A 24,206-nucleotide genomic window follows, 5' to 3' on the forward strand; every position below is an offset into this window, starting at 1 on the left:
GGAAAGAGATGGGAAATGGCATATGTAAAAGTCAAGGAATGACACAGTTCAGTTTGTAGCATGTAGTATTACAAAAATAAAAACAAGTGCTGAACTTGAGAATAGTGATAAAATGAAGGGACAGAAATAAGAAAACAAAAACAAAAGAGGAAAAAGGAGAATTTGTCATGCAGACAACTTGAAGGATAACTTTTTACATAGAGGGAACAAACTAATAGCTACAAAAATGGATGGAATTAGTGTAGACAGAAGCAAGATGAGAAGGGATGGGAGGTAGGAACTAGATTCAATAGAATTTTGGAAGCACCTATGAGAAACCCAAACCTTAGGTGAAATATGAAGCCAGTGGACAACATTTAAAGAAAGAGGGCAATGTAGCCTGGTTAGAATTTTAGAATACTAATAGAGTTCCCATGTGAAGCTTCCTTTAAAAGTAAATAAGGGTAAATACAGGAAAATCATTGAGGACTGTTAGAAAGAACCCGTGGTGGTTAAACTAGACAATAGAAGGAGAGAGTGGCCCAAGATGTACTGAGGAAGAAACATGGGAATGCTTACTAATGGATTAAATATGATGGATGAGGGAAATAGGCAAAATAACAGCTCCCCCCCCAACCAAAATCTCTGTTGGAAGAACAGGGTAGGCAGTGATATTATTTAATGGAGAAAGGAAGACAGGATGAGAAATGACTCAAGTTTCAGGGGAGATGGGCAATCAGAGATGCCTGTGAGCTGTTTCAGAGGAAGTGTTAAGGAGGAATTTGTACGTCATTGACATCTAATTCTCTGGCTTCACTCTCTGTCTCACTTTGGGTAAGTTTCTTAACCTCTCTTTTCCATGGATTCCTCACTTGCAAAATAAAGGTAATAATAGCTATTTTGTCTTGTATTTACCAAAAAATCAATTAGCAACAATAGAGCCTGGCACATGGTGACACTGCTGTTCCCTATTTCATCTTCATGGTCATTATCATCATCACTAATATAATCATCACCTGGATCTACAAAAGGACATTGAGCAAGAGATATTAGTTCAAGATATGGTGTTTGAAGTCGTGTAAATAGCTGAGATGATACATGGGTAGAGACAGGAAAGAAGGCCAAACTGGACCCGTAGTTAAAAGTGAGTTCACAGGAGAGGAGCCAGGAAAGAAGAGGAAGAGATTGTCAGAGAAGCATAAGGGCAATCAGGCAATGACAAAAACGAAAATACAAAAGCTATTGTCAGAGGACCAAGCCATCAACTGCCAAGTGCTACTGAGTGACTGGGTATAAAGACTGGAGCCTCTAGTAGATGGAGGCCACAGTGACTGTGAAGAGAAACTTTGGTGATGCCTGTTGAGGAGACAGGGTTTCATAGAGATTAATGAGTAGGTACTGTGCTTTGAGAGCTTTGCTGTGAAAGGAGCAAATAATGGTTAGTGCCTTCGAAATGAAAAGGTTGCTTTTAGGATGAATGAGGCTAGAGGATGCTGGCACACTGCTGGAAAGAGTACGTGGGTAAGGGAGAGCTCGGCTTCCATGAGAGAGGAGTCTAACTGCCAGGGCAACCTCTTAGAAGATGAGAATAGATGAGATGTGACAGGGGGTGGAGATATGAGGCTGTAGTCTTTGATGGAAGCAGAAATGCTTGTTCTATAAAGACAATGGATGAAAATTCAGGTAGAAGGACTTGGTGGTAGGAAGATAAGAGAGGATTTGCCTGATAAGTGGAGTCAAATGTTGTCATTGTTCCCTACCTTTTGTGATATAGGGAATTGTGGGTATTTTGAGAAGTTCTGATCATAAAAAGAGTTAAGACATTGTACTACATAAAGTATGCATCAGTACTGTCTTAGTTTAGGTGGCTATAACACCAACATGATAGGCCAACTACTTTAAATAACGAAAATTTTTTTCTCAGTGTTCTGGAGTCTGGCACGTCCAAGATTAAGGTGCCAGCCAATGAGTTTCTACTGAAAGCTCTCTTTTCTTTCCCATGGTGAAAAGAAAATGGAAAGGCAAGTTCCTTTTTTAATTTTTCCACATAAGAGCTAAAATCTCATCCTGAGGACTTCACTTTCAGACCTAATGGCTGCCCAAAGTACCCATGTCCAAGAATCAGTGCTCCTCGACTTACAATAGGTTTGTGATAAACCCATTGTGAAAGGAGCAGACAAGGTGGTGGATGATACCTGGGCACAAAGTGCCAGAGTCTCCAAATAATTTAATGAAAATTAAATTCAATAAAGAGGAGATTGAAATACTAAAAACAAAATAAATTGAGATACCAGAAATGAAAAACACAATAAGTCAAAAATCAAAAGTTCTGTACAAAGCTGGGCATGATGGCTTACACTTTTAATCCCAGCACTCGGGAGGCAGGGGTAGGAGGATTGCCATGAGTTCAGGGCCACCCTGAGACTACAAAGTAAATTCCAGGTCATCCTGGGCCAGTGTGAGACCCTACCTCAAAAAAAAAAAAAAAAAAAATTCTATACAAAGCCTCACCAGTTGAGTGGATCAAGGTCTGGACAGACAGCACTTTGAAGACAAAATAGAGGGATGAGAAAATTCAAACAATTAACAGGAAAATATAGGCAGGGCTTTTGAGATGTATGGCACACTAAGAAAAGACAAAATCTGAGAATCTTTTTTTTTAAATTTTAACATTGATTTATTAGTTTTTTCATCAAATACAGGCAGTTTGGTACCATTGTTTAGGCTCATCTATGATCTACCCCCTCCCATTAGACCCTCCTTGTTGATGTAAATGGGTCATGCACTGTGGGGTTAGCCAAATCTGAGAATCTTGAGCATAGAAGAAAAATGTATTCTAAAGGCATAGAAAACATTTTCAACAAAATTATAACAGAAAATATCCATAATTTAGAGAAATAAAAGCCAATTCAGATAGAGGAGACATTAAGAACACCAAAAAGACTACACCGAGAAAGACATTCACACATTATGTTATTATATTTAAACCACTAAATATATAGAAAAAAGAATTGAAATCAGCAAGAGAAAAATAAGCCCATGTAAAGACAGCTCCATCAAAATGATGACAGATTTCTTAACAGAAACTTAAAAGCTAGGAGAGATTAAGATGGTGCATATCAAGTTCGGAAAGACAACTGCCAACCTAAACTGACTACTATAATAAGCATAACTATGTCATAATTGAAGGAGAAAGAAAAACTTCACAATAAATATAGATTGAACGATATTATCAACTATGCCAGATACACAGAAAATACTTTAAGTGATCTTTTGGACTGATGGAAAGAGAAACACATCCATGAGACCATCAACAAGAATAAATTTTGGTTAAATAATGGGTAAGTAAAAGACAAATAGGAAGGCCCAACACTACAAAATCAAAAGAATGGCAAAATTCACACATAGCATAGACTAGCTGGTCATATTTAAAGGGGGCCGCTGTGGAGATTGCTTAGTGGTTACTGCACTTGCCTGCAAAGCCAAATTGCCAAGTTTGATTCCCCAGGACTCACATAAGCCAGATGCACAATATGGCACATGTATCTGGAGTTGGTTTGTAATGGCTGAAGGCCATGGCTTGTCCATCTTCTCCCTCCTTCTCTCACTTTCTCCCTCTTTCTTTGTCTCTTAAAGAAATAAATAAAATAAGCCTGTCTTTAATGGTGAGGTGTGTTTCTTAGAGTCACTTAAATAGATCTATAGTAAACAAAAAGTTTGAAACAGTATATTTTAAAAAACCATGACTAAAAAAGTCCAGGCCAAGATGAATTCTCTGTTAAATTCTATGAGGCTTTCTAAAAAGAAATGATACTGTTGCTTCTCAAACTCTTCTGTGAATCCAATATTATCCTGCTATTACACATAGATAAAGACAGAACAACAAACAAAGATTATAGAACAAGCTCCCTAATAAACATTGATGCAAAAATCCTCCAGAAAATATTTGCAACCAAATTCCAGAACATATTGCAAATATCATGTATTATGATCAAGTTGGCTATATCCCAGAGATGCAAGGATGTTTCAGTATACACAAATCAGTAAATGCAATACCTCACATAAATGAAGTCAAGAACAGAAGTTACATGATCATCTCACATACAGAAAGGCTACTGACAAAGGCTTCTGCCACTCCTCAATATCATAAAGGCAGTATCTGACAAATCTATAGGCAATATTATATTAATGATCGAAGTGTCAAAGTGTCTGCAGTACAGTCAGGAACACAACCAGGGAGTTTACCTTGGTCGCTTATGAATACAGTAGTGGAAGTCTTAGCTGGAGCAATAAAACAAGAGAAGCCACTAAAAAGGACCCAGGTGGGAAAAGAAAAGGTCAAAGTATCCTCATTTGCAAATGACAGTATTCTATACATAAGGCACTAAATAGTCCACTAGAGAACTTTTTGAACTGATACACAGTTTCAGGAAATGGCAGAATACAAAATTAACACAAAAATGGTAGCCTTCTTATATACCATAACAAATATAGCAAGGATGTAATCAGGGAAACAACTCCATTCACACTTGACTCAAAAAAATTAAATATCTCAGAATAAATCTGACTAACAGAGTGAAAAACCTCTATAATGAAAAGTTTGAAACACTTATGAAAGAAATTGAAGAAGATACCAATACGAGAAGACCTCCCATGCTCACAGATTGGAAAAATCAATATCATGAATGTGGCTATCCTTCCACATACGAATATAATTCACTGTGCATCAAAAGTCCAGTGTTATTCTTCACAGAAATAGAAACACAACTCAAAATTCATGTGGAAACTCAAAAGACCTTGGATAGCCAAAGCAATCACATGCAAAATGAATAACACGGGAGGCATCACTGTATCTGATTTCAAGTTCTATTACAGAGCCATAGTAAGAAAAAACACACATAATACTAGCACAAAACCAGACACAAAGCTCACTGAAACAGAATAGAAAATCTACATATAAACCCACATTTCTACAGCCACCTGATTTGTAACAAAGATGCCAAAATGACACTTCGGAGAAAAGACAGCTTCTTAGTTACTTACAGTAACTAAGTTATGAAACCAGCTTATGTGTCCAACAACAGAGGAATGGATGAGGAACATGGGGCATATACACACAGTGAAATTTTTGTCAGTCATAAAGAATGAAGATATGTAGGAAAATTGATGTGTCTGGTAATAATCATATTTAGCAAATAAAGCTAGTCTCAGAAAGCAAATAAACAAACTCAGGTTGTCTCTCATTTGTTGTTCCTAGATTTTATATAGTGACATAAAGTCACACACACACACACACACACACACACACACATGTAAAATGTGACAGTAGAAGCCAAACTGTCTAAGGGAATAAGGGGACATAGGGTAAAAAGGGAAGACAGGGGGAATGTGTGGGGTAGGAAATATGCTCAAATTCAATATATACCTGTATGAAAATGTAACTTATTTAAAGTTGAAATAGTGTAATTTGAACATGCATTTAATACACCTAACCTGCTGACCATCATAGCATAGCGACACAGTATTATGTACATACAGGTTGTCTACCCACGATCGCATGGCTGATATGTGTCTCTTCCCAGTGTCGCAAGAGGACATTGTGAAATACATCATTAGCCAAGGAAAGATCAAAATGGAAACACAGCTTCACCTGAATGCATATCACTTTCATACCTTCATGAAACCAAAAACCCATAAATCAAGCCATCATTAAGTTGGGGACCATCATCAATACATCACATTAGGAATTAGTTTCAACCAAGTCAATTTGGTGGGGATAGTCACTGAGTCTATAGAAGATACTCAGATATGAATGTTGGCTTACTGAAGAGTTACATTCATGTTCCCCTTTACATATCAGGAAACGTGGCCACATTGATTACCCATTTTCCCAGCCTCATGACTAAATCACTAGTGAAAGTTTGGTAGTGCAGCCCCTGAGTATGTGAAGATTGTCAGAAGGTGAGCACTTCTAGGATACAGAGCAGTGAGATCAACAATCTTGTTTTTGTGGATGGCTTTGTGTCATCAATAATTGACCATGTGAACCAATACCAATACCAAAACCAATAACAAGGTTACATATGTATACTTAGATCTTTACTTGGATACGACTAATGAATTTAGAATTTGCCCTTTAGAGAGGTAAACAAATCATTTTCTTTCTCTAATTTAGACACCAGATGACCCTGAACATGAAAACAGCAAAAAGGTAACAAAATAATTATCTCAAGCATTTTGCTTTCCTTAGAAGACACTCTCATGCGACCCTCTAATAATGAACATTTTATCCAGGTTTAGTGTTTACAGGTGTAATATTCATGGGTCTGATTCACCAAACTCTTTCAGTCATCAAACGAAAAATATCATAGTGATAAAGTGATTAAATCTGAATTTAAAAAATCACAAAACTAGAGCAGATAATTTCCTTAAAAAATAGGTGTTTAATACAATAAGTTGTTTTCTGTCATGGAATGAGAGTTTTCAGTCCTAGGAGACAGATACAGAGATCATTAGCACATTGAATTTGAAAATAAAAATGACCTACTACATCATTAGAAGAATATAATAATGTAGTGCAAAAGTGATCTTGGTTGTGACCATGTTGATGCTATAAAAGACCATTAATTGACTTCACACTGCATACCTCCTAGGGTTCTTTGTCAATGCTGTTCAACATTGGCTTTATTGTGAAAAAGGCAGATTACATTTTGATCTTCTTTTATCCTCTTCAAAGTACTTTGTGCTGATCAAATTTTCTTGTATGTATGTATGTATATAGTGTGTGTGTGTGTGTGTGTGTGTGTATATATATATATATATATATATATATATATATATATATATTTATATTTATAACATATATGTGTGTCTTCTGATATATATTATGATTGATGACAGTCACAGGCAGAAACTTGCCTTGTCCCTGGATTCTCATACTTCAGAGCTAAAGAGAATACTGTCTGGCTGTGTGTGGGGTCCTATTGTATTTGGGGTGAAACCCTCTCTTCTTATCATTTAAATCCGATGCCAGTGCTCTCCAAGTTTGCATGAGGACCCTCTGCACAGACTGGAATTTCACAAGGTCATGGAGTGAACAGTGCACAGACTGACTGATATTGGTCTCCACCATGTATTAGTAGGATGATTTCAGTTCTTCAAGAACTCAGTCTTGTCCAGTGACCAGCATGACAGTAACACTGTTACCCAGGCAAGACTTCATCGTGATTCTCAGCATTGGTGTTCTTATTAGCAGGAAACACACCACAAGGAAGAGATGAGCCCCTGCCCATGTTTGGGGTGGTGATTGGAGCTTAGGACAAATAAAAGAATGGAAACCAAAGCAAGTTACATTTCTAGATTGCTTACCTTAGGCTTTGATTGTTGAAAGCAAGCTGATCTCAAAGGTTCCATGTCAGTGACAATAAGCAGCTGACCCAGCTAACCATCATTTCAATCATCATGTGACAGGGCAGTTTCTCTACCTGGGTTCATCTCTTTGAGGAAAATAATTTAGACCAGTTCTCAACAAGATGTTGGTTGGTTACTTATGAAGGCATTATATTTTGTTGTTGATTGTGTTAGTTTTGTTGTGGTTTTGTAAATAAAATAATTTGAGGTTGGTTTTCCTCTGTGTAAAGTAATATGCACTTTCAACATGTTTTGCATAACAAGTTACCAAACTATTTTAATAATAAAACTTTTGGTAAAAATACCTAAACCATTTACTTATGTGCCTAACATCGCAGAAGAGTGCTACTATAAAGTGTGGTCTCCAGGCCAGCCCACCCTCAGTGCCAGAAAATTAGCAGTAATGTTGCAAATCCTGTGACTTCTCCTCTCCTCAGCCTGTGGGGCCAAAATTTCTGCTTAGCAAGCCCTTTGGGTAGTTCTGATATGCACCAGTGCTGAGTCAGTGCTTTTGAAATTTTTTTACCAAATTAAGTTATGATATTGCTATCATTATCAGCATGGGAATGAGGTGCCAATGTAGTTTCTTGGATATTTTAACGTCCTTTGAAAATCTGACATTGCCTTAATATGAGTATTTTCAGATTACCTCCTTATGCATTAGTTGGAGCTGTAACAGACATTAATTTTTAACAAAGTTGAAGCACAAAAAGATCTCTTACCTTTGAACTGGTGTATATGCAAATTCTTTTTAGAAGAAAGCCTGCAGCGTGAATCTTTGAATCCCACTGAAGCTACCAGCTAATATGATCTTGTCCTTGTACTTCACAGGGTCTGGTTACAGTAGAAGATGAGCAGGCATGGATGGCATCTTATAAATACGTAGGTGCTACCACAAACATTCATCCATACTTGTCTACAATGATCAACTACGCACAACCTGTGAAGTTCCAAGGTTTCCATGTTGCTGAAGGTAACTGCATAGGTTAAACTCAGTAGCTTTCTGTCTGCTTCTCTTTTATTATGCTGGTGAGCTCGGATCTGACTTACTGTCATTTTCTCCTGTGGGCCCGGAATTGCTCCACCTCATCTTACTTTTGATTCGCAGAGAGCCAGTTGTCCCTGGCATAGGGTGTGATCATGTGCTGTCTTTCTCTACATCATCCACAAGGTGGCCAAGGGAGACTGTGACAGCCTGCTGTGTTCCATGTGCTTTCATGGTGTAGTCTTTTTAAAACAGAACTAATTTACTTTTTGATGGATTGACAAATAGCATTTATAATCTTTATTGGGAGCAATATCTATCTTTATCTGTGGATGCATCAGGTAATCTGTGGTTAGCAGAGAGTGGGCAGAAGTTTGGGCTCATTTAATTAGAAGAAATAAGTCCTGCTCTTCTGTGGCACAAGACTTAATCAAAAGCTGGTTTCCCACAACATACAAACCAGATAAAAATATTTTTACAATAGTTTCTGGCCTGGAAAACTCATTATCATCAAAGCAGCATATTTCAGGAGGGACTGTGACAATCAGGTTATATGTAATTTGTTTATTTGTTTAATGATTCCAAAGTTAATTCAGCACATCCACAGAATGTTAGTGAAACTCAGAACAACTGACAAGATCACATAGCATGGGCCATGCACGCTTCCTGATTCGGGATGTGACTCTATATTTATGGTTGTTTTTTCTGTGAGGGTGTGAAGACAGTTTCTGAGTGCTTCTTTGCTTTTCTTTTGCAGAACGCAATATTCATTATAACATGTCTTCTTTTAACGAATCTGTTGGTCTTGGCTACTTGAAGACACATGCGATTGAATTTGTAAAGTATCCTTATTCTCTGAATGAAGTAGGTGGCATTCTATTGGGTAAAAATAGATCCACAGCTAATTCATAATTTTGATTTTAGAACTGATAAAATACTGTATGAGAAAGACCATGACATCTGTGGTGACCTAGCCAGATATGATGGTTTCCTAGGGTCCACGCTGTGACTGGATTTTCTGAATACGATTGCTCTGCGTTGTTGACATGTCTGTCACTGTTGTCCTGCACACTCATGGCTTTAGTGCTTTGTTGTTTTTGTACAGACTGCTTTTGGATTTCCTTAATAAGTTTCCCAGTTACAATAAACGGCAAATGAGCCGCATTTATCCCAAGGGAGGCCGAGTGGATTCTAGTAATTACATGCCTCAGATTTTCTGGAACGCTGGCTGCCAGATGGTTTCACTGAACTACCAAACCCCAGGTAGGAGCTGATGTCCAATGACCCCTGAATTCCATGAGAACAACTGGACAGGGTGGCATTGACAGTTGTCATTCATTTCCTTAGGGTATTTTTTAAAGTATATAGACAGATGGCAAAATAATGCTATTTTGGCTTTATCTAATGGTGAGTGATATCGCAAAATCCCAAAAGGAAGCAATGAAGCAATAGTAAGATATGATGTTTTGGTTTTAGTTCTTTTCATAAGTCCCATGACTGTTCTGCTAAATAGATCTCCCTTATTTTAACAAATTTCTCATTTTCCTTTTGGAGCAATATTGTTGTCTTAGTTTCCAAAGGCAGAACTGAGTGAGATGAATTGAATATCTTTGTAGAGTAACTAAGCCTCCTTCCTCTTTTGGGAATCACCCTGTAGTAGATAGCTTCAATATTGCTGGGACAAATATCCAGCTATATGCAGTTCATGGGAGAAACAGGGTTTATTTCAGCTACCATATCCAAGGGAAGTTCCTTCAGTGGTGAAAGAAGCTAGCTCCCATTCATGAATCCAAGCAGAGAGAGAAAGACCACTAGCAGCCAGCAAGCATACAAAACGCCCAAGTTCAGACCTGTCTGCTCACCTGTGAGCTGGAATGCAGATACTCCCACAGACACACTTTTTGGCTGGACCCCAACATCCACCCCAGTGATACCTCCTTCAGCCAGACAGCTGGAGACCCACATTACAAGCTTTAATAAAACACCTGAGTCTTTGGGGACAAACATTCAAATTACCACATACCCCAACTTCTGGCCATTTAGCAAACACCAATGACACAATAGTACTTCCCCTAGAAGAATATAATATTGCAGCATAAATTCTGTAAGATGGTATATAAGAAGTTAGATATTTTTAGAGGTACTAATCTATAATGTGGTTCTGCATAAAGTATACCAAAAGATAGGTTTCCTATGTATACTGATTGTTTTTTCTCTAAAAGGAGTAAATTTGTATAAGTGCACATATAACAGCAGTTTGCTTAAGGCCCTCTGATCACAGTATTATAGTCAGAAATAAAAATTGAATAGATCAAATAAATAATACAAATAAATAATATATGATATTCTTCTTCATGACTTTTAATATTGGCAAAATAAACTCAAACTAGGATGGGGAGATGGAATTGGTTGGTAAAGTATTTAGTAACATACATGAGGAGCTGAGTTCAGATCCCCAGGTACCATGTAAAAACTAAGCATAGCAATGCATGCATGTAAATCCCTGTGCTCTGGAGGCAGAAACAGAGCACCTCTGGGGCTTGCTTGTTAGCTAATCTATCCAATTCAGTGAGTTCCAGGTTCAGAGAGAGATACTGTCTCAAAAACAAGGTGGAGAGCAATTGAGGAAGACACCCAGTGTCAACCTCTGGCTTCCACACAATTACCTGTGTACATGCACATGCCCCCTACATATACACAGAAATAGGCACACTACACACAATTACAAATCTGGCGGGCGGGGGGGGGAACCACAAAATAAAATAGAACCATTTTGCTGTAAGAGCATACTCCCAAATATATGCCTACCTGGGGGATCTTTTCTACTTTTTGTGCATCTGTCATTCCTTGATAACCCCTTTCTCCCTGCTCCCTGTGACCATCATATGCACTTCTGTAATGGCCTTTATGAAAATACTCTGTTTAATTTTAATTAAACCCAAGGTCATTTTAATATGAAAGAGAGTCATGCACCCAAAACATAGCTGGCAGTGCTGTATGGAGTTAAGGATGGTGGAGTTGGGCCTGTGGGACTGGAAGCAATTTGAATTGTATTGGTTTAGTCTCCACATCAGGATCTTCTTTGTCCAGGGAGATGACATACTAAATTATTTTTGTCTCTTGACAGATTTAGCGATGCAATTGAATCAGGGAAAATTTGAGTATAATGGATCGTGCGGGTGAGTAATGGGATAAGCCATTGTCACCTTGCTTCAGCCTTCTGTACTGCAGCTGTAATGAGACCATGCCATTCTTAATTAGGGGCAGTTGGGTGTGAGTGAGGGGTGAGCGCAGACAGGGCAGAAGTAAATGAAGTACCTAGATAGATTATATTCACGAATACACATTTTTTTTACTTATTTTTCTTTGAACTACAAGTTAAGCAGTTCAGCATACACACTGTAGAGTTTAATCCTTTTATTTTAAATTCAATAGTGGAGGCAGGTGAATGAATGATCACCACTCATTTGGACACAGACATTAAATACGTGCATTTTTACTGATGATAAATATGGAAGTGAAGTTAATTTCATATCAAATGAAGCTGTGGGTATCAAGTTGAACTTAATTCAGTTGGTAATAGCCCTTGTCCTCCCTTGATTCTTTTGCATGTGTTATAACTAGCAGTTATATAATACTATGAATGTGTTCTAGTTTACTTAAGTAGCCTGCTTAAAACCCACAAGCCAAGAAGCAAATGAGGAAATGTTAATTCTGTTGAAACACTGAAAGTTGAAACAAAAATTTGAAGGAACAGTTCTATAAAGATAACAAAACTCAATGTCCTTTGTTGCCCTGACCTGCATCCCTAAGCAGCACTTTGAGTAACCCCAGACCATGACCCAAAGATCTCTCCCATAAATCCCCTTCCCTGGAGTGCTTCCCTTTCCCACAGGGACACTTTTCTCTAGGTCTGGCCCTACCAGGATTTCTTAACCTTCATTACTGTAAACAACAAGGGCAGATTCAGTTTTTCAGTAGTTGTGCAGTAGGAATGACTTCAGTGTGTACATTCTGTCTCTGTGCCTGTCTGACACAAGCCCATGTTAACCACTATTGTCAGGGTTCTTGCTCAGCCTAGATTCTCCAGGATAAGAGGAGAAGGGAGAAAGTCAGCCAAGTGAAAAGATTCAGGATCTGAGTTTTGGGTCAAAACTGAGCTGTTATCATGCCCTCTTCCCCTTGTTCAAGGAAAGAGACATTTTTATTTCCTTTGAACCCTATGTGCCCCGTGTTTATTATCTGATGATCTTCAGTATTTTCCAGAAGAACAAGGTTGTTGTCTGCAATCCTTAGGTCCTTTGTGGGAAAGCCTAGCTCCTAAGCTACAGCAGGGAAAAGGATGCCTCTAGTGTTTCAACAGTGTTTTAGTCTTTGTACAAGTTCCCAGGAAAATTCCCTGCTCTGCTTCTGTTCTGTCAGGTACCTTCTCAAACCAGATTTCATGAGGCGGCCTGATCGGACATTTGATCCCTTCTCTGAAACCCCTGTTGATGGGGTGATTGCAGCCACTTGCTCAGTGCAGGTAAGAGCCAGTGCATTACTGGTTATATGATTGTGCATGTATAGGCAAATGTGCCTAGAAAGAAACCAGCTAAAATAGCCGATGTCATGTTGTAAGATCTTATGTTGCTCTCAATATTTCTGTTTTTTTTTTCTGAAACACCTAATTCCAGTAGTAAAATTGTGTTATTATAAGTGAAAACACCATTAAAAATGTATTTAATATGTGATTACATTTATATAAGAGTCCAGAAAATATGTTCAATAGCCACAGAAAGTAAAACAGTAGATTTTCCTAGATGCAAAGGGAAGAAGTGATGAACTACAAAAGGGCTCCAAGGAACTTTTTGAGATGATAGAAATGCTTATTATTTTAACTGGATTCACAGATGTATTCACTGTCAAAGCTGATCTAATTGTGTAATTATATGTATAGTCCATTGCACACTAAACTTCTAAAAAGTTTTCAAAATTACTAGCTGTTAGATAATGTAAAAGCAAAGCAAATAAATGGCTATATCTATTTGGAAAGTAAATAAAAAAGTTACATAGTAACTTAATAGCAGATGAAATTTAATATTGGTCTTTACAGGTAAATAACACTCTCACAGCTGACCACTGTTAATATTTGTAAAGAATAATGGACAAAATCTAGCAACAATTTTCCTGCTGTATGTCCCTTTTCAAGACTTTTTAAAGAATTCAGTTATGAGGACAGCCTGATGAAGTTGGGAGATGCTAGGAGATCTCAGGGTGTACCCAAATGCATCACTTCCATTCCTGGGTCTTTATAATGTATTATCATGCTTGTTTTCCTTCTTTTTTGGGGGGGGGGTAGTTTTAAAAGTTAGAACTTCTGTGTTTAATTGAAATACCTCCCTTACCAACAGGATTTCATCTTTCCTCTGTATTCATTGCCACCAATGCCACAGTCACCTTTTCTTCCACCTATGTCTGTTATTACAGGTTATATCAGGGCAGTTCTTATCAGATAAGAAGATTGGGACGTATGTGGAGGTAGATATGTATGGGTTGCCCACCGACACCATTCGGAAGGAATTCCGAACCCGCATGGTTATGAACAATGGACTCAACCCAGTTTACAATGAAGAATCATTTGTATTCCGGAAGGTAAGGCTTTATCAATATGCCACAGTCACTGGAAAGATTTGGGGTCTTGAGTTTGTGCATAGACCCTACATGATGTATGATTCACCCCACATGTCTACCTTTTCCCTTCTATGAGTAGGCCCCTTCTATCACTATTACATAGTGGTTATCCATGCCCACCTCCCATGTGGCAGTGCCTACCTCCAAGTGTGCAGTCTGCATCAGTTATGTCCTCACTGGTGACCACCATTGTGCCTTCAAGGGTTTCCCTGCTAGTGACTCTGCTGTTAGTTAAGAGGTCAGGCAGGAAGCTTCAGGCAAAACCAAAGCAAAAAAATGTCATAATGTGGGTCACAAGTGCAGTACTGTCCATTCAGGAGTGAGGTGTCTGCTTCTCGGGCTTCGCTTCTCCCACTTCCATCTTCTGGGTCCTAAGAAAAAGCGGTTGTCCCCTCTAATACCGTTCTTCATCTTCTCATCACCCATCACCCCCTTGTCTTGTCAGCTGAAAGATGCATTGAAAAGTCCACCCGTGGACAGTGCCTACTCCATGATGCCTGCTTTCCTCCTCGCTGGGTCTGTTGCCCTGGCCACGGTGATTTCTTGTGTTTTCAGGCACAGGATTTGTAGGTGCTTCTGCCCCATCTGTTTGTCATTCAACACAGAGAATCAGGCTCTGATCTTAACAAAATAGCAACTGTTTATTTCAGGACAGAGTCACCCCTTTTAGAGAAACCAAAGTGGGTTTGACAAAACAGGCCACTTTCAAACTTTGGTTCCCCACTGTGAGGTGAGTGTGATTACCCACCTCCTGCATTGTTACCCTCTCTGTTCCTGACAGGATGTGGTCTAAGTTATCACTGAAGTCTTTTTTGGTTCCCTAGTTTTTTCAGTTGTGTAGTGTTATCTGTTTCTGGTATGAAACACTGTTCTTTGACAAAATAAATAGTTCTTATACACATTTGTACAGATTCAGAATGTTTTCTCAGGCATCAAGCATCTCTCCCCATCATACTTTCTTTAGATAAATAAGTACATACCTAACTTGGTTTTTATACCTTTTTAAAAATGTTTTTATTGTGTTTGCATTCATTGTATATGGTACTGTGTCACACGAGGCCATTTGTATACAAGTTGATGATGTGTATTGAGTATACCCCGCATGTCCCCCTACTCTTCCCTTTTTCCCTGGCACCTTTCCTGTCAGTCTCTAGACAGTTTTGTATTGCGGATACAAATGTGGCTCTATGTAACAATGTAAAATTAAATTACAAGTGAGAGATAATATACGTTTGCCTTTCTGAAACTGGCTTAACCCACTTTATATGATTATTTTCACTTGCATCCATTTTCCTGCAAATGACATAACTTTTCTTCTGCATAGACCCAGATATTTTATTTTGTGTATGTCTGTGTATGAAACAAAATTGCACTGTGTATGTATACCATATTTTCCTCACCCATTCTTCTGTTGGATATCCAGACTGTTTCCATAATGTAGCTGTTGTGAATAGTGCTTCAGTAAACTGATGTGCAAGAATTTCTGTGATGTGTCCATTTAGAGACTTTTAGAGAAATACCCAGGAGTGATGTATCTGGGACATATGGCAGATCTAGTTTTGTGAGGAGACTCTGTAGTAGCCGGACCACTTTCCATCCCCTAGAAGTTTGGCCATGTTGCTCTTGCATCATCCCAGCATCTGTGGCTTTTCTTCACAGCTGCCATTTGAGTTGGAATCTCAAATGTAGTTTTAATTTGTGTCTCTCTGGTGAATAGTGAGGTTGGACATGTTTTTTTTAAAAAATATTTTTTATTTATTTATTTGAGAGTAACAGACACAGAGAGAAAGACAGATAGAGGGAGAGAGAGAGAATGGGCGCGCCAGGGCTTCCAGCCACTGCAAACGAACTCCAGACGCGTGCGCCCCCTTGTGCATCTGGCTAACGTGGGACCTGGGGAACCGAGCCTCGAACCGGGGTCCATAGGCTTCATAGGCGAGCGCTTAACCGCTAAGCCATCTCTCCAGCCCTAGACATGTTTTTACATCTAAGCCATTTGTGTTCCATCTTTTTAAATTTATTGTTAATTTCATTGGCTTATCCGTTGATTGGGCTGTTTTGTAAGGTGTTTTTGTTTTGTTTTGTTTTATTTGTATATTCTGGCTGGATTTTCTCATATTCATGGACCTACTCTTCGCTCCATTTACTGTGTTGTGTTTTTTTCTACACAGAAGGTTTTTTGGTTTTTTTTTTTTTTTGCTTGAATATTATTTATTTGCAAGAAAAGAGAGAGAATGGGTGTGCCAGGATGTCTAGCCACTGCAAATGAGCTCCAGATGCATGTACGACTTCGTGCTTCTAGCTTTACATGGGTACGGGGTATGGCGCATTACAGTGCCTTAACCGCTGGACCATCTCTCCAGCCCAGAAGATTTTATTTATTTACTTATTTTTATTTATTTATTTATTTATTTTTGGTTTTTTGAGGTAGGGTCTCGCTCTGGCTCAGGCTGACCTGGAATTCACTATGTAGTCTCAGAGTGGCCTCGAACTCTCGGTGATCCTTCTACCTCTGCCTCCCAAGTGCTGGGATTTTATTTGTATTTTTTTAATTTAATAAGATCTCATTTGTTGTTTGATGGCATCATTTCCTAAACAACAAGAGTCCTACTCAGGAAGCCTTTACCTATATCTATATATATCTTTTATTTTTATTGTGTGTATGTATGTATGTATATGTATGAGTGCACACATGCCACAAAGCGTATGTAGGGATCAGAGGATAACCTCAAGGTCCATCTTCTTTGAGACAGGGTCTCCTGTTTTGCCAGTGTGTGTGCCAGACTTACTGGCTTTCTAGCTTCAAGATTCTGTCTCCAACTCCCATTATTGTAGGCATATTGGGATCACAGAAGCACGCACACCTCTTTGCAACTGGCTTTATGTGGCTATTGGAGAGAATCAAATATGGGTCCAGCAATCTTGCAAGCAAGCGCCTTTAACTGAACCTTCCCCACCCCCATCCCTAAATCATGAAGTGCTTCGCCTACTTTTTCCTCTAAAAATTTCAGAATTTTGGATCTAATGTTAAGATCTTTTATTCATTTGGACTTGATTTTTTGTGCAGAAGGAGATAAGGCTCTAGTATCATTATTTTACATGCAAATATCTAGGTTTTCCAGCACCATTTGTTGAAAAGGGTATTTTCTCCAATACATATTTTTGATATTTTTCATCAAAAATCAGGTGACTGTAGAAGCATGGATTTATATCTGTGTTCTCTATTATTTCTTCTCTTCTCTTTTTCTTTTCTATTCATTCTGCTGTTGTGATAGTATCATTCTGCTTTTGTTACTATGGCTGTATGATATAACTTGATGTCAGCTATAGTGATACCTCTGGCATTATTTTGCTTAGGTTATATTTTGCTATCCCAGGTCTTTGTCCTTCCATATGAATTTTAAGATTCCTTTTTTTAAATTTCTGTAAAGAGAGGCATTGAAATTTTAATGGAGATTGTATAAAATCTCTTGATTGCTTTTGGTAAAATAGCAATTTTAATAATATTCTTCTAAGCCATGAGCATGGGAGGTCTTTCTGTCTTCTAGTGCCTTCTTAAGTTTCTTTCTGGAGTGTTTAAAATTTTTCCTTGTAGTAGCCTTTTACTTTCTTGATTAGGTTTATTCTGAGATATTTAATATTTTTAAGACAATAGTAAGTGGGCTAATTTCCTGGTGTCTTCTTCACTATGTTTGTTATTGGTACTTAGGAAAACTACTATTTTTTACATATGTTCATCAGTTCTAAAAGTTCTCTATTCTTTAGAGTCTGTTAATTATAAAGTATCATCTACAAGTAAAGAGAATTTGATTTCTTCTTGTCCTACCTGTGTAACCCTAACTTTTATTCACTTCTCTTGACATTTGCTCTAGCTGAAATTTATAACACTTTATTGAATTAGAGTGCAAGAAATAGATACCTTGGTCTTGCTCCTGATTTTACTGGCAATTTTTTGACACTTTCAAACCCTCTAGTAGAATATTGGCTATAGGCTTTCTACATATAGCCTTTATGATACTGAGATATGTTCCTTCTGTTCCTAGTTTCTTTAGTACTTTTATCATGAAGGGAATGTTAAATTTTATCAAAAGCCTTTTCTTCATTTATTGAGACAATAACATGATTTCTGTCCTTGGATCCATATATGTGGTATATTACATTTATTTGCATATGTTGAAATATCCCCAATCGCTAAAATAAAGCCAACTTGATCATTGTATATATTCTTGACTTTGGTTTGCCAGTATTTAATTGAGAAATCTTGCATCTATATTTATCAGGAAAATTGGTCTCTAATTTTCTTTTATCTGCTTTTGGTATCAGGATAATAATGGCTTCATAAAAACAGTTTGGTTATGTTTCAACTTGGTTTTTATATGTTCTATTTCTGGCTCCAGAAACATGATGCCAGCTCTGGAACATTTGCTTTTATTGAGATGTTAATTGCCTTTTACTGATATTCAGCTCTTTAATTTGTCTTATTTCTTTCTATTTTTTTTTTTTTGTTTTGCTTCTTGCATTATTATAACAAGGCAAGAATAGAAAACCATAAGCCCTTCCTCCCCCAGTTACCACATGAGAATCAAGAGTGAAAGAGATTGGCTGAAGTTTAGCATGATTTCTCCTGTGTACAGTTATGATTAAATTATATCCTATAGATTGTATCAGACAAGCAACCTATAGTCTGGCTTCAGACATGGTGGCCAGATCATCCAAGATGTCCTCGCTGCTTTTAGCCAATAAGGAGGCATTATTCATTAAACTCATCACATTTTCTTTTGTAATGCTTCTAGTTTGTATGTTTTTTCTCTTTTTTAAAAAAATTATTTGCATTTATTTTTTTAAAAATTTTTAAAATTTTTTTAAAATTTATTTATTTGAGATATATATATATATATATATATATCTTTTATCCCTTCATCTCTGCACCTGTTACTCTGGGGGCTTTCTCCATTGGGGTTATTGTATTCACTCTGGAGTCATTGAAACCTCACTCAGTCCCTGTGGGGTAGTAGGGGGACAGTGTCTTGGGATATTTCTATCTACTCTCTAGCTCTTTTGATCTTCCCATTCCCTTCTGGGATGTTCCCTGAGCCATGGAAGGCCTATTGGCAGTCTGATTTAGTGTTGCATTCACTGCAGCCTCTGGATTTCTGCTTTGGTAGGTTTTGATTAATCAGTTTGTCTGTCACTATCACCCTGGAATTGGTTGTCAGGCTAGCATTAAGAGCAGTATTCATTTCGCCACTTCCTCTGCAGTTTCTCCTGGGCCCTGGCAGCACATCTTATGGTGGATAGTCAGCTGTCTTCTTGTCTTATCAGTGAATTTGGTTCTCCATTTTCTCTGGCATCTATATAATAAAAAGCAGATTCTCCAACTGTAACAGACAGCTTCAGGTTCACTGAGATGAACTTTCAGGCCAGACACAGTTGTGGAGGAAGGGATATTTATTGAAGCTTACAGATCCAGTGGAAGTTCCATAAATGGCAGAAGAAGCTGGCTTGCCTTCACAGGACCAAGCAGAGAGAGAGAAGCACAAGCCAAAAGGTCAAAAGCCACAGCACACTTCAGGAACTCCAGCTAGGCACACTTTGTATATCTTTAGATTGAAATCTGAAACCCACCACCACAATTTAAGATCCACCCAGTGACATTTGTCTCCAGCCAGGTAGACAGCAGATGCAAACTACAAACAATAAAGAACTGAATATATTGGGGGCCATCTATTTTATTCAAACCACCACACCAACCATGGTGAGAAAAGCTTGGGTTAAAGGGGTTATGTAAAGTTGTTTAAGAGAGCAGTGAGGGCTTCTTTCTGAAGTCTTGAGTTTCCTGGCCATGAGATTCTGACTTGGTTCCCAGTACCAGACACAAATTCTTTCCCACTGAGCAGGCTTCAAGTCCAGTCAGAGAATAGTTGGTTACCAGCAGGGGGGGCTGCATGCCACTATTGTACAAGGGTGTACTTCTTGTCTGGCTGGTTGATCTCACAGTCTGCATGGTCCCTGCTTATTGAAGTTGCTGGTGAACATTTTCTTCTCAAAGCTCCCATAGTGCTTTCCAGCACAATGTGGGATAGCCAGCAGGGGGCTAGTTTCCCATTAGGTTCCATCATGACATTCTAGTGTCCTGTGACCACAGCCTGTGGAGGCTTTAGAGATAGGGTCTTACCTTTTAGTTCTGGCAGGTAATTAAGTGTTTGGGGCAATGGTCTGCATTGTTTTGTGGACCTCATGGGTCTCCCAGGCCAACAGTTCGCTGTTGTGTGTGTGAGGCATGGGGGAGGACCCAATTCCAGGCCTAGGATGGGTTGGCCACAGTCCATGGTTTTAAGGTTAAGCTTTACCGCTTCTGTCAGGACTGAATAATGGTGTCTATGGAACTGATCCTTGTTAGTTTTTGTGTAATTCCCTCTCTAGTACTTTGTATCTTAGGGATTTTTGCCAGATAAGATTTAGATCCTTCTATTTGGTTTAGATGTGATAGGGATAGAATCAGAATATATTAATGTTTCTTAGAATCAGTGTATATTAATGTATTTTAGTTTTGCTACATTATGCTATTTAATATCATAAAATATGACCAGAAATTAAAGTGCAAGAAACAAGGAGTACTTAACTTGACAAATAAATTGTCTTATACAGAAAGTATTTCCTTAGAAATTCTTTCCATACTGTGAAAAACAGGCTGTGTTGAATGTCAGAAGCAACTCATGACAGATTGATCATAGACAGATCAGAGGATTAAATTTCAAGAGCCCAGCTCCCAGGCTCCACTGTGTCACTCATAATCTCTGAGAACAAGAAAAGTCACTTTGTTTATTGAGGTCACATTTTTCTCCCCTGTGACTTGGGTAGATGAAGGAAAAGCCAGGCATTGAAGTTGCAATATTCGTCATCCATCTATTTAAGTTGTTGGAAGAGATGACTTCCAAGAAGACCTGTTCCAGTTGTCTTGGACATCAAGAGCTCACACAGCATACTTTAGGAATGGAAATGAGTCATTGGAATGTTTGCACAGTAAAAGGATATTTAAAAGCAAAATTGACTTGGTCTAAATTCCTAGTCATGGATCCTGGGAGCTGCATTACAATTAAATTAAATTAAATTTAAACTATCATTTAAAAATATTTATATAGGGGTGTGTGTGTATGTGTGTTATTATAGGTGTGCAGCCACAGCACACTAGAGGACAACTTTCATGTTGGTCCTTGCCTTCGACCTCATTTGAAGTAGGGTCTCATTATTCACTGCTCCATTCACCAAGCTAGCCAGTCCATGGGCTTCAGGGTGGTTTTGTCTCTGCCTCCCTTCCCACAGTAGGCATACTGGGATGACAGAAGCCCACTGCAGCCTCCAACTTTTCCACGAAGTTGGGGGATCCAGACACTGGTATTCAGAGCTGTGCTGCAAAAAGTGTTCCACCCACTGAGTCAGCTCCCCAGAGCAAATGTTCTCTTGCTTTTGTTTGCAGGTGATCCTGCCAGATTTGGCTGTCTTGAGAATAGCAGTATATGACGACAACAACAAGCTGATTGGCCAGAGGATCCTGCCCCTGGATGGCCTCCAAGCGGGATACAGACACATTTCCCTGAGAAATGAAGGAAACAAACCGTTATCACTGCCAACAATTTTCTGCAATATTGTTCTTAAAACATATGTGCCTGATGGATTTGGAGGTAAGCATTTAGAAATAGAATTCGATATAGATGGAGTCCTGCATTGTAAGACTGTGGAACAGTTTGCCTGTGCCTAAAACCAGTAGTAATAATGATAACTGTTCTGCCAATGCTGGGAACCCTGGTGGCATTGATGAAACCCAGAGTAAATAGTAACCCCAGGCTTCTCACTAAGAAATGAAAGGACAAGGCTTGAGTATCTTAAAGTCTTATTCTAAAGTATCATATTTTTATGTTGGGTAACATTTTATAAATGGTTTTTGAAGGATATATTTATACTCACAATTAAAATGACAAAAAATCATAAGAAAGCATATATTATACATCAGTATTCTAAAATTTTTAAATTAAATTCAGTTACCAACATGTCTGAATTTTCTTCCCAATCCACAGGAGAGTTTAGTAAAAAAAAAAAAAAAAAAAAAATCTGCCATCAGTCCATCTTGGCTTTACTAAGAGAATCAGTGAACCCAAACTAGATCAAGACATAGGATTTCACTACAACCAAATCGATGGCTGCTTTGTGTCCTCCAATGAGCTAATAATGTTTTTAAAAAAGCAAAGTTTTCTTTGTCACAGTGTTTATGAACCACAAGGAAGCACTAGAGTAGGATGACTCTATCACATTAGCCACGGTTTAAGTCCCTTGCTGGGCAATGTGAAGGCAGTGACCATCTCCTTGTTAACCTCTGGGTTAAGTTCTCATCCTAACAGGACACTGTCCAGCATAGTAAGGACCGGGAGTGTGCATGCACATGGCGTGTTTTCATAGCTAAGTGAGATCCCCTTACCATATTGGAACACATCACTGGTTTGTTGGGAGAGTTTGAGGTTAAATGGTTATTTTTAATAGTGCACATTTCTCTGGGCAGCAGCTTTTCTGCAGTTAACCCACAACTTTTAGCAATGTGATTAGAGCTTCAAAAAGTAAATTAACTCATGAAGGTGTTTTAGTCATAGAGTGTATTATGACTCCATCCTATCCCCATTTATGTTTTTCATTCAAAAAAAGGAACAGGCTGGAGAGATGACCTGGGTTCTGTTCCCCAGTATTCAAATAAAGCCAATGAACAAAGTGGTACATGTTTCTGGAGTTGGTTTAAAGTAGCAAGAGGTCCTGGCACACCCTTATACATTCATTAATTCATTCAGCCTCTCTCTGTGTGTGTGCTTGAAGATAAATAAAAATACTTTTAAAAAATAAAAGGGGGGCTGGAGAGATTGCTCAGTGGTTAAGGCACTTGCCTGCAAAGCCTAACAAGCTGGGTTCGATCCCCTAGTGCTCATGTCACGCCAGATGCCCAAAGTAGTGTGTGCATCTGGAGATAGTTTGGTAGAAGCCCTGGAGTGCCCATTCTTTCTCTCCTTGTCTGTCTGTCTGTCTATCTCTCTCAGCATGCAAATAAATCAGCAAACATATTTTTAAAAATAAAAATGAGGGGCTGGAGAGATGGCGTAGCAGTTAAGGCATTTGCCTGCAAAGCCAAAGGATCTTGGTTCTATTCCCCAGTACCCATGTAAGCCAGATGCACAAGTGGGTGCATGCATCTGGAGTTCATTTGCAGAGGCTGGAGGCCCTGGCATGCCCATTCTCTCTCTCTCTGCCTCTTTCTCTCAAATATATATGTATGTATGTATGTGTGCATATGTGTGTGTGTGTGTGTGTTTGTGTGTGTGTGTTTAAAAATAATATATATGCATATATATATGTTTAAAAATAAATAAATAAAAAATAAAATAAAAATTAAAGGTTGAAGAGATGACTTAGTGGTTAAGGCATTTGCCTGCAAAGCCAAAGGACCCAGGTTTGATTCTCCAGGACCCACATTAGCCAGATGCACAAGGGGGCACATGTGTCTGGAGTTCCTTTGCAGTGGCTTAGAGGCCCTGGCACACCCATTCTCTCTCTCTTCCTCCCTCTCTCCCTCCCTCTCTCTCTCTTTCTCTCTCTCTCCCTCTCTTTGTCTGTCAAATAAATAAATAAAAACAAAATATTCTTAAAAATGAGAAAGGAAGCTAGTAGAATCCACAGCATAGAGTAACAGATGTAAGAACCTATAAAAGTGGCTGGAACGTGGTGCCTAGGGCTGAGTGGGTGGGCCCAAGAAGGAATCAGGAGGCCTGTAAGGTGGAGCCATTTTCCCCTTCACATCAAGCCCCAGAAAGCACCTGGTGTAAGCATGGCCATGGCCTGAAGGGTCAGAAAGAAGTCATAGTCTACAGGAAAGAAAGCAGAGACAGTGTAATTAATCCCTACTGCATGTTATGATGTGTTATATGAACACATCTGTTGGAAATTTCTTTAAGTTGTGCTTCTGCAATGGGTTAAATTTCAAATGAAACAATTCTCCTGGGAAATGAGCCATTTCAGAAAGAGGAAAGAAATCATTTGCTCAGCTCCTACTTTGTGTTAAGCTTGTATAAAGAGAGTCCCAAAACATGAAATGGTTCTGGCATGATTGGGCATATGTAGGTGT

At 38.5% G+C, this 24,206-nt stretch overlaps 1 protein-coding gene across 10 annotated transcripts in view; it reads left to right on the forward strand.

The window, feature by feature from the left end:
- The window catches only part of Plcb4 (phospholipase C beta 4), a 409,699-nt gene that overhangs the window by 340,970 nt on the left and 44,523 nt on the right, over window positions 1-24,206 (forward strand). For 8 of the 10 annotated variants that reach the window (XM_045156593.1, XM_045156591.1, XM_045156592.1 and 5 more), the window contains 8 exons: window positions 6,155-6,190; window positions 8,221-8,362; window positions 9,132-9,216; window positions 9,513-9,637; window positions 11,502-11,553; window positions 12,797-12,899; window positions 13,844-14,008; window positions 21,525-21,729. In XM_045156593.1, coding sequence (XP_045012528.1) covers window positions 6,155-6,190; window positions 8,221-8,362; window positions 9,132-9,216; window positions 9,513-9,637; window positions 11,502-11,553; window positions 12,797-12,899; window positions 13,844-14,008; window positions 21,525-21,729 — 913 coding nt within the window. The remainder of the gene's footprint in view (window positions 1-6,154; window positions 6,191-8,220; window positions 8,363-9,131; window positions 9,217-9,512; window positions 9,638-11,501; window positions 11,554-12,796; window positions 12,900-13,843; window positions 14,009-21,524; window positions 21,730-24,206) is intronic. The other 2 variants (XM_004661513.2, XM_004661515.2) reach the window with 1 other exon arrangement.

Source organism: Jaculus jaculus, chromosome 8 (assembly GCF_020740685.1).
Source record: "Jaculus jaculus isolate mJacJac1 chromosome 8, mJacJac1.mat.Y.cur, whole genome shotgun sequence".
Taxonomy (NCBI): domain Eukaryota; kingdom Metazoa; phylum Chordata; class Mammalia; order Rodentia; family Dipodidae; genus Jaculus; species Jaculus jaculus.